Source organism: Atractosteus spatula, chromosome 19 (assembly GCF_055471065.1).
Source record: "Atractosteus spatula isolate fAtrSpa1 chromosome 19, fAtrSpa1.hap1, whole genome shotgun sequence".
Taxonomy (NCBI): Eukaryota; Metazoa; Chordata; class Actinopteri; order Semionotiformes; family Lepisosteidae; genus Atractosteus; species Atractosteus spatula.
This window is the reverse complement of record NC_142724.1, coordinates 14,802,180-14,817,971: the sequence shown is the minus strand read 5'-3', so window position 1 is coordinate 14,817,971 and position 15,792 is coordinate 14,802,180. Positions and strand designations below refer to the sequence as shown.

The 15,792-nt window shown below is 39.3% G+C and overlaps 1 protein-coding gene across 1 annotated transcript in view; it reads left to right on the top strand.

The window, feature by feature from the left end:
* The first annotated feature begins 934 nt into the window (after positions 1–934).
* ctnnbl1 (catenin, beta like 1) overlaps positions 935–15,792 on the top strand; it is a 65,728-nt gene continuing 50,870 nt past the window's right edge. The window contains exons 1-5 of the mRNA XM_088937739.1: positions 935–1,083; positions 10,441–10,629; positions 11,423–11,529; positions 13,405–13,546; positions 13,977–14,072. Coding sequence (XP_088793865.1) covers positions 1,054–1,083; positions 10,441–10,629; positions 11,423–11,529; positions 13,405–13,546; positions 13,977–14,072 — 564 coding nt within the window. The 5' untranslated portion in view covers positions 935–1,053. The remainder of the gene's footprint in view (positions 1,084–10,440; positions 10,630–11,422; positions 11,530–13,404; positions 13,547–13,976; positions 14,073–15,792) is intronic.

Below are 15,792 nucleotides of genomic sequence, written 5' to 3'. Positions count from 1 at the left end.
GATGGCAGGACAGCATATAGGCTTCTTCTGTATCCACTCTTTCCAGAGATTGTGCTGATCTTGGAACCATCTTTAAAAGGTGCAGTACAAATGGGATTTAGAAAATGTGAGGCAGAGAGAACTAAGCAGGAGGATTGTGTGGTGTCTTTCAGAACCAGTTCAAACAGAAACAAAGTTAAAACAATCATCTATTTTTTTAATTTAAACCTCCTTCTGGATGGAGAACGATTAAACATGTTAGTAATGTTCTGTTACTAATGTTAGTAATGTTTTTCTCCATGAAATCCTGGAAGACAGGCAGAGTACCGATGCGTACACCCGACTGTTATACAAGATGATTATGAAGGGAAATGTTTCATTCGGAGTGAGAAATTGCATGATCAGTTATAGAACCCCATTTGTTGCTGTAAAGTAAAATATAAATTATTTTTCAGCATTAAAAGACAGCTTTACTTCCATTTTTATCATTGTATTTTGAAGCAGGACATATAATTTAATTGTCCAGAAGCAGGTTAAGCAAATTTAGGAAGAAATGTTAATCCCTTCACTTTTTATCAAGGCATTTTATATGTTTTTAAAATGATCGTATCGCTACTCTAATAGGTTTAAATTGGGTATAAGATCGCACCAAATAAGAAAAAATGATAACGATGCCAATTTGCTTCGTACAAAAGAATTAGTGAATCTGGACCCTAATTTGCCTCTTAATTGCTAATAGTGTAAGCATTTATTAAGTGAGCACAAGTACGAAAAACTACCGAAATTTTCTTCAAAAAATAAGAATCCAAAATTTCGCAAGAACGTTAGTAAATAAAAGGTTAAAAATCAACCTTTCAGCGGTACAAGTAAAACTACCGTACTGTACATTTTGACTCACGGCACAAACGCTGTCTGTCGCACAACAAACGCATTTTGCGTCAGTGGGATAATTTGATTTACGGCAGCGTGGTACTTTTTAAAATTTCTTAGAGCATCGATGGTTCAGTTTGCTGGTGGGATTTAAAACTTGTTTATTTAGAAGAACGTTAACTTATTCGGTTTTTAGTATTCACCATGGATGTAGGTGAACTTTTGAGTTATCAGGTAAATATATAATATATAACTTGTTTACGGGTGTTCGGAAATGAACTTACAGCGCTAGGCCGTGGTTTGTACGGGTCTCGGACCTGAGTAGAACCGTTTCTTGAGTGTAAATAAATACATTGTGGAAGAACAATTTGTGTGTACGTATTTTGAGAAAAGGTCCATTTTCAGTGTGTTTAGGAAAAAATGCAGCTTCTTTGTTTTTAAATTAAGGTATTGGAATTCTGTGATGCTATATGTGGTGCTTAAACTAGTTCTGTTTTGTTGTTTGCGTTTAAGTGCTTTGCTCCACACACTGTTAAGATCGTCATTAAAGGGACGAGAAGATTCTAGCATATTTTCTCAATTAACTGTTTTTCGTCTCTCTTCTCTTGAGCAAAGGAAAATGTTGATGTGGCTGAAAGCTAGCACAGAGCGAGTGTTACCCGATTTCTCATTTACCGACACTGGGTGTACGTGGTCTTGACTCTGTCCCCGGTAGTTATTTCTGGTAGTATACATACATTATAAGAATTGTCAGAGATGATCAATTATAATCAGTTGAAGTCTTTGAAATCTCATTTCGGTTATTGAGGAGCCTTCAGGAGTGAGGGAGAGAAAAAGTGTAAGAATATAAAGTAAAGAAGAGTTTCTTTGTGCTTCAATGGTATGATTTGTTCACAACCATCGAACACCAAGACCAAATAAAACAGGGTCTTCAGAACATAAATTGGACATACCTATTACTTTGACAGTGGGGAGTAATTAGGACAGATTTTAAATAATTATTATTAATAATAACGTGGTAAGAGAATATTTCAAAGATAAACAAAATCACTGAAGCATCCCCAACATTAATTACGTATCTGTTAAATGCGATTAATAACAGCTTGGAGATTATAAATAAAGAAATATTGTAAAATGCCATCTGCCTTGAAAAAGGAAACCTGAATGGCCAACTTGAAAGGATGAGTTCATCCAAACAAAAACAAAACCCAAGCACTTTTTCGGTCTGTTGTTAGTAGTAAAAGAAATGTTTAACATAATATCACTTTATTAGTCCTATACAATTTCTTGCATTAGGAATTTGTTTCACATACCCCAGCTTGCTCTCCATGAGATACAAACACACAGACAGGGAGAGAGAAGCTTGGGGTCAGAGCCCCTGTAGCAGTTTGGGTTAAGGGCCTTGCTCAGGGGCCCAACAGAGTAAGTAGGATTCCTCTGCCGGCTGCAGGATTTGAACCAGCAACCTTCCAGCCACAGGTGCAGATCCTTAGCTGCAGAGCCACCGCTCTGCTCCTCTAATGAAGGTTTTGCAGTTATACTCATTATCACAAAACACAATATACACATTCATAACTTTATAATATAAATTGGAAGTATTAGAAACTGAAGTATTAGTAAAAAATCATAATGGAATGAATCCAGATTGTGTAAACCCAAGGGTTCTTAGAGATCAGTCATATAATTCACAAAGATGATCAGGTGATAATAGGAAGGGCTTTGTAAAATCAGATGAAGGCAGATGTCTCATCAGATCATCAAATAAAGAATCAAATTCATTATTAGTCAGCATAGAGTGTTGTGTATACCTAAGAAGAGTATATGACTTCATTCTACCGTGAGAGGTGCAGAATTAGAAAAGCACCTCATAAATTTGTAAAATTATTGTGTCTAATCTTTGCACATAAGCACTTAACAAAAGGCAAACAGAATGCTTGGCTACTTAGCAAGTCAAAAGCAGTTATGTAGAAACTCTGCAATGCATTAGTGAGGTCCCCATTGTTTTACTGCATACAGTCCTGTTCACCACTTTAGGAAAGAGATCAGGAAGCATTAGAGAAGGTCGAATAAAGAGCCGAAAGACCCATTGTAGTGCATAGATGTGTTATGAGGATAAGCTAAATTCCAATAGTTATTTTAAGATTTATGTTGGAGACATATTTGGCTTTTAACCTATTTCCAGTTCTGCACCAAAAAAGAATATCAGTTTTGCATATCAGTGCATTACAGTAACACATAATGGTGGCAGAGAGTCTGGGAACTTTCGATAAATGTGAAATAGTAGATCACATTAACAGATATTGAACATACCTGTAAAACACGTGTAATGAAGAATAAATGAGAAAACAACCCCTCCCAGTGTCAGACAGACCAAACTTGATGGCTGAGACCTTAGCTGTATTTTAAAAGTTTCATGGGTAGTGTAAAGAGTTGCTTTTCAATTAGGATTTGAAATATAGGGTCTTCATGATGCATTTAAATTGCCCATTTTTTGAAAGTGAGTCAAATTCTGAAAGAGAAAAAGAGGAGACTTGATCACCTGAGGATGAGGATTACAAAAGTGATCATGACAAAATCGTGGGTTTCAGAAAAAGACTAGCCAGGCGACTTTACCCCAGAGGAACCCCCGAGAGTCCCAGATGGACAGCAGCTTTTCATGTGTCATGTCATGTCATTTGGGGCATGTTTTCCTTTCATGCAAGAGACTGGAGGTGTTCACACAGTTACATCGCCAGTGGCTGATGGCTGCTGTTCCTCCTGTAACACCACTCCTATATATTGCTTGTTACAGCAGTGGCACTGTCAGTGTAAACAGCAGCATGTCTCCCTTTCAGTGATTCAGCTTTCACAACATCATCCAGCGATTTCAGCATTTCCTCAGCAGTCTGTTCTGGTAACATCTGACAGTCTTGGAGGATTTTCTTTTTTACCCCCCAGTCAAATATAAACTAGTCATTTCACTGCATCACCACCATCCGTTGCCTCATCAGACTGAAGTGTAAACTGTTCACGTTTCAGTCTTTTAGTGAGCTGGCATTTTGCATCATTTGACAGCTCTTCAGTTTGCTTACCTACTGTCGTCAGAAAGTGCTATAGCCTCAGTTTACTTTGCTTACCTTTACTTCACACATTTTCACAGCAGCTGGAAGAGTATTTTTCTCCAATGGTGTGGGATTTTTTTTTAACTTTTAGCAGCCCAGAGAACTTGCTTTCATAGATGCTTTCAGAGCGTTTTCTGGAATTGTGGTCTTTGTTTTTTCTCGTTGACTACGTTCTGGATTGATGTCCTGTGCATGGGAAGACTCTATGCTCTGTGCTTATGCATTAGTTTGAGGATGTTTTAAAAACCTGTTCGTTTTGTATGCCATTGACTCACTTGCTGTAAAAAAATTCTTCAGTATTCCCCTGCCAAAATCTATGTTCAGTGCTTGTTTCATGCCACAAAGCAGTGAGATTTTATTATGTTGATGGTTGGGCACTACGGACCATCTACACCACCATGTAAACAGAAATAGCAGCTTAGTCACTTTTGTTTGGCCACTCAGACGAGGTGGGATTCTTTATACTTTGTCTTTATTTTGTAGACCCCACTTGAAGCCTTGTAGCCTCTAAGGATGTGTGGCATCCACGGACTGTGGTTTGAGATACACTGGTCTAGAGACAAATATTTGAAATTAAAAGTAATCGAAATAGAAGGTAAGATGAAGAGAGTTACAGTCATCTTAGCATGTGGTGAAAAATCTTAGTAAGATATGATATTCTGAATACTTGATAAAGTGACACCAAACATGAATCTCATTGCTAAAACCAAGGAATGAGTGGAAATTAGATTAGATTCAGAATATATAGTATGAATCTCTTTACAAAGAGCTGTGGCTGCTGGAATTTGCTGTTGTATTGTGTGCATGTTGCCTCATTAGAATTTGTCAATAAAATACTTGATAAGGCTTTGGGATCATTTGGGCTATAGATAAACTGAATAAAAAGAAAGATTAGGTTTTCTGTGTAATCTCTATATGTGTTCACCAAAATATTGTAACTGATTGTTGCGCAATAGTGGTTTTCTTTCTGTAGACTTTCTTTTCAGGTTCCTAATTGCTAATGGGCTGTTTTATCAAGTTAGCATTGATAGTTCTAAACTATACTTGTTTAAGGCCTTAAAATAAAAGATCTTGGAAGCTTATGAACAGGGGTGGAAGGATCGATCAGCTATAGATCGGAATCAGTTGATTTCCGTTCTAAATATGTGATCGGTGTGTGCCTTGGAATGAAAAGATGTCATCCGTCTGGCAGTTTTTAAAAAAATCTGATCCAGATCAAGCCAATGCTATTTGCAATGTTTGTAAAACTAATGTTTCTTGTGGCAGGAGCAACACAAAGAATTTTAATACAACTAACCTGATACAACACTTGAGAGCACATCACCTGCCCAAGTACAGTGAGTATCGGAAACTAGCAGAGCTAGCAAAGACGGATAAAGCTACACCGACATTAAGACAACCGTCAGTGCAAGCGACACTTGAGAGATCCCAAAAGTACAGCAGCAATAGCCGGAAAGCAAAAGGAATCACGACCAAAATAATGGAATTTATTGCGCTAGATAACCAACCATTTTCGGTTATTGAAGATGTAGGATTCTACCGCTTGATATCTCACCTAGAGCCACACTATCTAGGTCGGAAATACTTTTCAGATTTTGGCCTTTGGTCATCTTCATTAGATAAAAGAACTGTTAGACTGCAGCTTGTCACTTCATGTGGGAGGTTGCAACAATCGTTGTCTTACTTGTTAGTAAAACAATTTTAGTTTATACCATCTTTTGTGTCCTTGGCTGGATAGTAACACACCAACCACCTGACAGAAAAGTGACGATCGGTATGGGCCTCACAAAACGCTAATCGGTCCATCTCTACTTATGAAAAACGTGGGGGACATAAGGGAAGGGGACAGTTACAATGGCATTTTCAATAATAAAGCCCTCAAAGACAAAGAGTCGATAAAGTGACATTTCTTAAATATGCAAATTAAGTATGAACTAAGAATGGCTGCAGTGTCTATAGATGTGCAGTATTTACTTTTTTCCCCTCTGTTTTAAATTTTTATTCTTCGCTGGAACATATTGTTCTAAAAGTCCATTTTCCTTCAAATGTAACCGTGTTATTAATGGTTCCTAAATAATGTCGGCAGTCATGAGCGTGCTATCTTGGGCCTCCAGGCTTTGTCTGAGCTGCAATACCATTTGGAAATGAAACCTTGATTGCACTGTTTGCAGACATATTAAAATGAAAATTGAATGTAAAATTGCTTTCTAATGAGTTGGCTGCTTGCTTCCTAACTTTGTGACTTAAGCTTGCTTCCTATTTTGCTTGTCCTTTCTCTTTTTGTGATAAGAGTTTGGCATTTGCTTAGTGTTGTGCAAGGCATTCATTGGGCATCTTTACGTTACAGTGCGATGGCCGGCAGCATAGCGTGCCCTTCGCAACTGTCTTTGTGCTGATTTCCTCTGTATTTCCAGCTGCATGCAATGTAGAAAAGTGCTTGAAATTCAACACTCTTGTGTGTAAGAGGGCTTTAAAAATTTGGATTTACAAAACCATTGTGCCAAATCAAACAGTAAATGGTTACCAAATCACTGAATTAACTGTCAAAATTTCCACTTATCCAGTGGAGGTAGTGTATAATCTCTGGCAGTTAAACCTAAGATGCAGAAAAAAAGCTAAAGTCAGGCTTTTTTTGGACATGTGAAGTAGTTATTGCATTTAATCCATCAATTCGTGTTTCAACTGCTTTTTCCAGTTCAGGGTCATGAGGGAGCAGGAGCCTATCCTGACAAGCAGTGGGTGTAACCCAGGGCACACCCTGGAAGGGGCACCAGTCACACACTCACACCAGGGCCAGTTTTCCCTGAAGGCAGTTTACTTACCTGCCTGTCTATAGACTGTGGGAGGAAACCAGAGCTCCCAGAGAAAACCCACACAAGCACTGGGAGGACATACAGACTCCACACAGATATCCATGCAGATTGCACCCCAGCTCCAGAATTGTCCCAGGGCCCAGAGGCAGCAAATGCTTACCACTGCAGAGTGCCACCTTATGGCATTTCTTCTCTTCTTCTTCTTCCCATTTTCCCACTTATGTGGGGTCTGCTTGTTTGCACCGATTTTTCCACTTCGTACGGATCCGGCCAGCGCGTAAATGCTCGTCTACGGGGCCGGCGTCCTTCCGCATTCAATTCGAGGGCGGTCTTTGCCATTGACGTGTCATTGCTGCGGAGCACGTGTCCATACCATCGCAGGCGCGATTCCCTCATTTTCTCAGTGATTTGGGGCGACTTTGAGTGTTTTTCGCACTTCTTCATCCGTGACGTGGTCTAGTCTTGTCAAGCCGAGGGTCCATCGCAGCATCTTCATTTCCATCGTATGGAGTGCCTGTTCGTGTTTCTTTGTCGGTGGCCAGCATTCAGTTCCGTATAGGGCCACTGGTCCGACCACTGAGCGGTAGACTTTGGATTTTAGGCGCAAATGGGTCTTCTTGTTGCACAGTACTCCAGTGACCTGCCGCCATTTCATCCAAGCGGCGCTGACTCGCGTCTTGACGTCTTGGAGGGTAGTGCAGTTGGAGTTGACACATGAGCCTAGGTACTTGAACTGGGTCACTTTGTTCAGTTGGACCCCACCAGCTGCGGTTGTGCCATCGGTTTGATCACCGCATTCCAGGTACTCCGTCTTCTTGATGTTCAGTTTCATTTTAATGTAGTTATAATTTCAATTTACTTTCGCATTGTTATTAACTTGAAGCAAAACTAACCGGTGAAGCACGTTTTCATGATAAGCTACAGAATAATTCTAGTATATTAAATAGTAACTACTACAGTGCCTTGCAAAATTATTCACCTCCTGCAGTTTCCTTGTTTTGTTGCTGTTTGAGCGTGCAATCTTACCAATTTCAAATAGGACTTTATATTTACACCAAACAAATCTACTCCAAACACATTGTCAAATACTGGCAACTAGTATGCAAATAGTTTTTTAAAGAAACTTAACTATTCTCATTTGCTTAAGCATTCAGTCACTTTTCTACACTATAAATCAGTTTAAGTGCAAAAGAATAGTGTAAACAGTCACAATGCTAGTGTAATCAAATGTGTCATCAAAGTGATTCTACTTCAGAGTAAATGCACCTGTCTCATTCTATTTCCCCAGATAGATATTGAATTTCAAGCCACAACCCATATACGAATATGACAAATCAACATTGAATACCAAGGAGCTTTTAAAACAAGTCAGGGATTAAGTATTAGAGAGGCTCAGATCAGCAGAAGGTTACATGTCCCTTTGAATATAGTAAAGTCCATTGACTACCTAGAAAAGGCCACCCTTTCACAGCTGGAAGCAGCTGGGTAAGCAGGAGACAGGTTAGAGATGCCACTGTGAAGCCAACAGTAACTTTGACAGATTAGCAATGTTATATGTCACAGATCAAAATCACTGTTGATTCAACAATATCCTGGTCCCTACAGATCAGATTTGTTGCCAGCAGTCATATCACCCTTCAACTCACAACTGGCATCCCACTGAAGTCAGCCTGGTTAGTACCTGGATGGAAGACTTCCTGGGAAAGCTAAAACTGATGCTGGAAGAGGTGTTAGTGGGACCAGTAGGGGGTGCTCACCCTGTGGCCTGTGTGGGTCCTAATGCCCCAGTAGAGTGACGGGGACACTATACTGTAAAAAGGCGCTGTCCTTCGGATGAGACGTAAAACCGAGGTCCTGACTCTCTGTGGTCATTAAAAATCCCAGGACGTTTCTCGAAAAGAGTAGGGGTGTTACCCTGGCATCCTGGACAAATTTCCCATTGGCCTTTACCAATCATGGCCACTTAATAATCCCCATCTATGCAATGGCTTTATCACTCTGTTTTCCTCCCCACTGAGACCTGGTGTGTGGGGAGAGTACTGCCGCACTATGGCTGCCTTCACATCATCCAGGTGGGGCTGCACATTGGTGGTAGTGGAGGGGAGTCCCCATTACCTGTACAGCGCTTTGAGTGGTGTGTCTAGAAAAGTGCTATATAAGTGTAAGGGATTAATTATTATTACAGAAAACTGGCCTATATGGGTGAGAGGTAAAAAAGACATTTTACTGAAAAGAGCTAGTCTTAAATGTCATATAGAGATATACTACTGCAAACAAACTCAACATAGCACATCAGCCAGTCAGCTCTATTCCAGCTTTCAAGCATTGTGTTTGGAGCAGTTTCTAATTAGCGGGGACTAATGAGAAGCTTCCTGGGCTGAGGAAAAAGTGGATGAATCAAAGTACAGGTGAATTCTAGATGAAAACCTGCTTCAGTTATCCAAGAACCTGAAACCTGGTCAAAAATTCACATTTCAGTGGACAGTCACCGGAATGACAAATCCACAGCGAAGTGGTCTGATAAGAAGAGGGTGAATGTCTTGGAGCAGCCCAGTTGAAAAACACAAATCTAATACAAATTCCTGACTTGAACCTGACTGAAATTTTACAGTAAGTCTTGACAACTATCCCCAATGAGCTTATCAGAACAAGAGCAATTTTGCAAGGGAGAATGGAAAAAATAACACCGTCCCACTGTGCAAAGCTGGTAGAGACTTGTCCAGAAACAGTGACAGCAGTAATTGCTGTCAGCGGTGTTTCTACCAAGCAGTGACCTATAGGACTGCATGCATATGTCGTCGGTAAATGTCACTTTGTTCTTTGTATGTTTTGCCAACAGTCAGCCTCCTTCACACATCATAGTTCAGTTTCTCAGACTGAATCTTGGTAACAAATTAATTGGTGTCGCAAAATTTGATAAATTCTGATTTAAGCACAAAATCGTGAACTTTGTGAAAGTACTGGACAGTCGCTATGTTGGTCTTGAATTGTGATGTGAGGCGGCCTTTCCTGCTAACTAGCCACTGTTATAACTAATGAGATGCAGAGCGAATCAAGTACAGGTCGTGCACCAGATATTTACCACAGAAAGTTTCCAATATGATCTGTGTGCAGAGTTAGTAGTATTTGTTGGCAAAACAAAGTCAAAGTCAATGTTTCTGTTGGATTAAAAGCGATGTATTTGCAAGTCTGCTTTGTTAGTTAGTTTCTTACACTTATATAGCGCTTTTCTGGACACTCCACTCAAAGCGCTTTACAGGTAGTGGGGACTCCCCTCCACCACCACCAATGTGCAGCATCCACCTGAATGTAATAAGGTTAGTTCACCTCACCGACAGTTTTGTTGCCTCATTCTGAATTGCAGAATATGACGCTGTTCATATCAGAAAACTTCATCTATTTGTGATGTGAATTGGAGGTTTACAAGTTACTGTGTACATTTTACTTTTGTTGTGGTTTAAAATGCAACTTGCCAAGTTCGGTTGAAAAAAATGCGTGGCTTGTAATTGATCAAATTGTGATTTTGGTGGGGGGGTGAGTGTTTGAGCAGTAAAATATCTGTGCAGTTTTGTAATGCTGTATAAGACCCCAGACTGAAGAGTAAGCTACTTTGTGAGAGTGCAGATCCCCCTGTTCGTCTCGGGGTGTGGTAACGAGCTCTGGCTCTGGTTCCCTAGCCGGACAAGGGCGCCAAGCGGCTGCGAGACGATGACCCAGAGGAGGAGCACAGGGGGCGCCAGAGGCTGCCGGTGGGCAGAGATGCCGGCCGATTCCCAGAGGCAGATGACCCGAAAAGTGAGGACCTGGTTCACGACAAGAAGAAGCTCCAGGAGCTCATGGAGAATGAGGATCAAGAGGATCAGGAGGTGGGTAATATAAATGAGTTCTGTGATGAAATACCGGAGAAGCACAGCTCAGGGCTCAGGATACGTTAACGGATGATGTTGTCAAATTTCGTTACCTTGTAGCATTGTGAGGATGGATGTGAAACGTCGCTGTGTTTTGGAGAGCGGCAATTCGTTTTTGATAAGGTGACATTTTGTCTAATTCCTTATTAATGAAAGGAGTTTTGCTGTCATCATTAATATCATATTTGTGATTTTACAGGTTTTAACAAGAGTACAGATAGTGGTTGGAGAGGAGGGGCTGTTTTGTTCTTTTTTGAAAAACAAATACTAATAACATTATTTTGCTCACAAAAGAATATACCAGGCAGCTCAGAGACCTACCCACTGATTTCACATTATCACAGCTGGTTTAGCTTTGATTTGAGAGTCTTGGTAAGCGTTATACTTAATGGGTTTTTTTTTCAGTTTTGTGCGGAGCAGTTATTATTGAAGCACTTCATCACATAAGCGTTCTTCATTGTTTGGGATTCTGTGCAGCTGATACTGGGAGCAGCACCAACAACACATTATTAAATCAGTTGCTTTTCTTTTAATTGCGGCAGTAGGCTGTCCATTCAGTGCAGGGCATGATCAGGCAGTGTAAAAACTACTCAAAGCACATGCTGGTAAATTTCCTGTCTAATGTTGTTTTTGATTGATTTTTTTTGGCAAGGCCACTGTATAATTTTAATTCAGAAAGGTTTTTGTGTTATAATAAAGTGCCTGTAATTGCAAATACACTAAAACAATTGTCCCTTTTACATGTTAAAAGGCCGAACCTCTCGATGAGAGCTCAGTGAAGAAGATGATCCTGACATTTGAAAAAAGATCTTATAAAAATCAAGAGCTACGGATTAAATTCCCCGACAGTCCTGAAAAGTAAGTGAAAGGGGCATCTGATTTAAGTTTTCTCCCTCCTCTCCTTTTTTAATAACCTGTAGGAAATTTGTGTTTAATGTGTAATTGTTGGTAGTCATAAAATTTTCATCCTTTTTTTAGAGAATGTATCAGTAAAGAAGTAACAATTTAGAAATTTGAGTTACAGCAGAATAATAAGTCTCACAACCACATTATTGTCGCATCTGAATTATTAGCTTGATTTGTCTTCCATTATCTGTGTGCAGTACCAATTCCCCGTGATTTAAATTGTATTAGAACTCCTTACATGAAAAAAACAGTGAGTACTGCAATTGATCTTTGTGAGTAAAACAACAGCATTTCTACAAGGCTGTAAAATTGTGATTTGCAGAGGCATTTAGCAATTGTGCAGTCTGAGGTTTTGTGAGTTTATAATTGGTTAAAACCAAAGACCCATGGTAAACAAAATCTTCAAGGAATTCAAGTTTGTCTTTCTTTGTACTTCACTGTACATTTGCTTGTTGGTAGAAAGAGTGGGTATGAAAGTTTTATTTTTGGAAGTGCTAGGATATTTGCTCAAAAGCTCTCTCAAGCTACTAGTTGATTGCACCTGGTGCAATCTACCTGTTATTAGGACCTTATAAAAATTGCAATAAAATATAAAATTGCAGAATAGGTGGATCCTGCAATATTAGACTTCTACAACAGTTTGTTGCTCTGTAAATTACAATGACAATGTCTTTTTTATTTCACGGCTATCATGTGCTGAGATTTGCAGTGTAGCTTGTTTTTTTTTCCAGACTTCCCTCTGAAGCTGGAGCATTTCACATCTGTATCTCCCGATTTCTGGTATATTCTGGGCTAAATGTGTGTCAGATTTCAGTTATAGTACCTTTTTGTATGGTAGATGAAACTACATCCCTCTTCCTCTTTTCCTACAATCTTATGATTTGACAATAATAATAAGTAGGATTTTCCAATAAAAACAGTATTTAATCAGTAATACTGGATTATTAAGTGTTCAGATTTATTCCAGTCCATCTGCTCAGGTATGCAAAGTTGAAAAAGTAATGACAGTGAATCCCAACTAGCTTTTCCAGCAGTTTCATGCCAAGTCTGTAACTGACTGCAGCTAAACTAATTCTTCGACTGTGTAATCAAAACCATCTGCACAAGCTCGCAGGCAGTGAAAGAATGTGGCATGATGCATGTGTTTGTGCTCCAGCCAGAGCCACTTGTGATCACTCATCATACAGAAGTCTCAAGCCCTCCTGGATGAGCCATTACCGATACCTCGATGAAGCCCTCATGAGTTGTTTGTATCTAAGAAATAGCACTTCTGGGATAGCATCCCCACTGAACCCAGACTATAATTGCCTCTGTTATTACTGAATCCCACAGCACTCTTTTTTCTGGAGCACACCCTCAGCGCTCAGCATGGCACCGCTATAGTTTAATTCTTTGGTTTGTTCAGTGGGCCTCAATAGCTTGGAAAGAAAAACGCAAAAAAGTTTTAACTTTCCTTATCTGTTCTGGAGTTAATTAAGGTTGACTTGCTGAAAATGGGTAGGTGAAAATTGCTTCTTGAATGTGATTGATAAGGGAAGTGTGTGAGTCCTTACATGTATTTCAATATTGTAATGTGGGGACAAGAGATGCAACTGTTGGGCGAGTGGTTGAGTGGTGTTTAAGCATGGGACCATTTCCCAATGGCCTCTGCCTTTATAGCGTCTTTCTTTATATCCTTCCTTATATGTAAAGTTAGTAGGATGATTGTCAGGATATATTTTGAAATTTGTGAATGTTTTGTTCATGGTTTTGAAACCTGTGGTTCTTTCTTGTCTTGCACAGTAAATATTTATTATTCCAATAATTGTTTCTATAATTCCTTTTCAGGTTCATGGAGTCTGAGCTCGACCTGAATGACATTATTCAGGAGATGCATGTAATAGCCACCATGCCTGACCTCTATCACTTACTCGTGGAGCTGAATGCTGTGCACTCCTTGCTTGGGCTGCTTAGCCATGAAAACACTGATATCCTTTCTGTCATCTGAAAACTGCTTTTACAGTTTCCACATAAAAAGCTGCAGAGAGGTCAAGTACATGCTATAATTATAAAAGGGTCTTAGCTGCTTTTCACATGTATATGTAATCTTATGCAACTATGGTATCTGTTTATATTTTATGTGATCTTGGGAGCAGCTTGTAATAGATTTTATCAGACATATCAATGGATTTTTAAAGTTTAGAGACAGTCAATAACAAATTAATTATTTTTAATCAATTGTTAATGCATTATCAGTGGGGGCAAGATTATTTAGGAAATGCTGCTATAATGCAATAAAATCATTGAATGGTCTGTACAGTGGAACTATACAGCTTCAAGGCATGAAATAAGAGATGAGTTGAAATGTCTTCTTTGTTCACCCACTTTCACTTCCAGGTTTTCCTTAGCCTGTTGTAAATGTAGCCATAGCAGTGGTGGATCTGTTACAGGAGCTGACAGACATTGACACGCTTCATGAGAGTGAGGAAGGTGCAGAAGTGCTTATAGATGCCCTGGTGAGTTCTGTTGCCATCTTTTATCTGCGCTACACAGATCAGACTATTGCTGATTGATTACTGAGAGTATTTTCAAGTTGGCGAGGCTGCATAAACCTAAAGCAATGCTACCGACAAGACACGCATGTCAGTAGCTTTCTCCAGTGATTTTAAGTACTGCAGGACTGTACATTCAGAAGCTGTTAAATAAAAAAAGAGAAACCAGTTGTATCTGTGCCCTTTTGGATTATTGTATTGTAGCAACTGAGCTCTGTTGTCTTTATAGAGAACACAAGAAGAAATATGGTATGAATATATGTGGAAATATATCTCATCATGCGTGTACTTGTTTTTAATTTCACAAGGGACAGCAGCCCTCTTCTTTCCTGTAACACCACAAAGATGAATGCTTAGTGTTCAGAATTTAGAAAATCTGTTTTCCAAATGATTCTCCGCTCTGTGATCTGGAGTCCCCGTGTAGAATTGGACATTTGCATGCTGCTCACGCTGAATGGGAGATCACTGCTGCTTTTAAGCATTTCTGTATCATATGCAGTGACACACATGACACTGCAGACTGATTTTTTATGGTATAAATAAGAAAAGAAAAGGCTTTCTTTGTGTTATTGAGAGAATAATCAGTAAGTTAAGATGCCCTTTCTTAAGCAGTGGAATATTTTTTTTAAATCTGCATCAGAGTTATATTTAATTGTCCCACAGTGGGCAGCCACATGACAGTGGGGTTTGATGGCTCTATCCAGTCCTCTTTTTGATATTTTGATCCATCTGCTGTCTTAGTCTTTGCTTTTGGGAGCCTTCCTCTCCCCGTACCTCGGCATATAGATTCTATTTTCTTTTTCAGACGCTTCAGTGATCTCAGCATTTTAATTTGCTTGAATCGCATGGAGCTGCTGTTCAGATGCTCTCAAGCCATCAGGAGCTGCATTGCCCTTAACATTTCATTTTCAGACGCTTCAGAACTTTTTCCTCCTCTGTGGCTGACTTTCGTCTGCCATAGCGCTCAGCACAAGACGCTACCCATTGGAAGAAAAAAATGACTTCAGTGTAAATGCTTTTTGATTCAGATGACATTTAGAAAAAGCTACAGATGGCAAGGTTTAAACCACCATGATTTGAGGTAGCTTATCAAAATTAACACACCTGAAGGAGGCTCCAGAGCTGCAATACAGCGCACTTTCTTCTTATGCTTTTTAGTCTGGAATTAACCTTTGCTTGTTCCTTATCAAAATAATTGTGTATTTGTAGCTAATGAAGGTCAGATATTCTAGTTCGTTTTTTCTGTTAAGGTTAATTTGGTCTCAAGACCTATGAACATTAAATATGTTGTTTTATTTATGAGGCAAATAACATTTGAAGCATAGAAAAAAATAGAAAAATGTTGAATCTGAACACTCACATATGTAGTGCCTTACAAAAGTATTCATCACCCCCTGCAATGTTCTATATTTTGTGAGTCTGCAGTCATGACTCTTTCTGTGCTCCAACTATGTTCCTACTGCTCAGCTGCAAATTGCAAATATTTTCTATCCCATGTGCTGGAATGCGGATTTATTTTTTAAAGTATTTTTTTCTTTGTATCTGTTTTTGGTTTTGAAATATAAATTATGCTGAACCGAACTGCTGTAGGCAATACTGGTTGGATAGTCTGGAATCTGAAAGATGTTCAAGTATTGTCACTTTGCAAAATTTAGTTTAGAATTCTCTCCAGGTCACGTCAGGT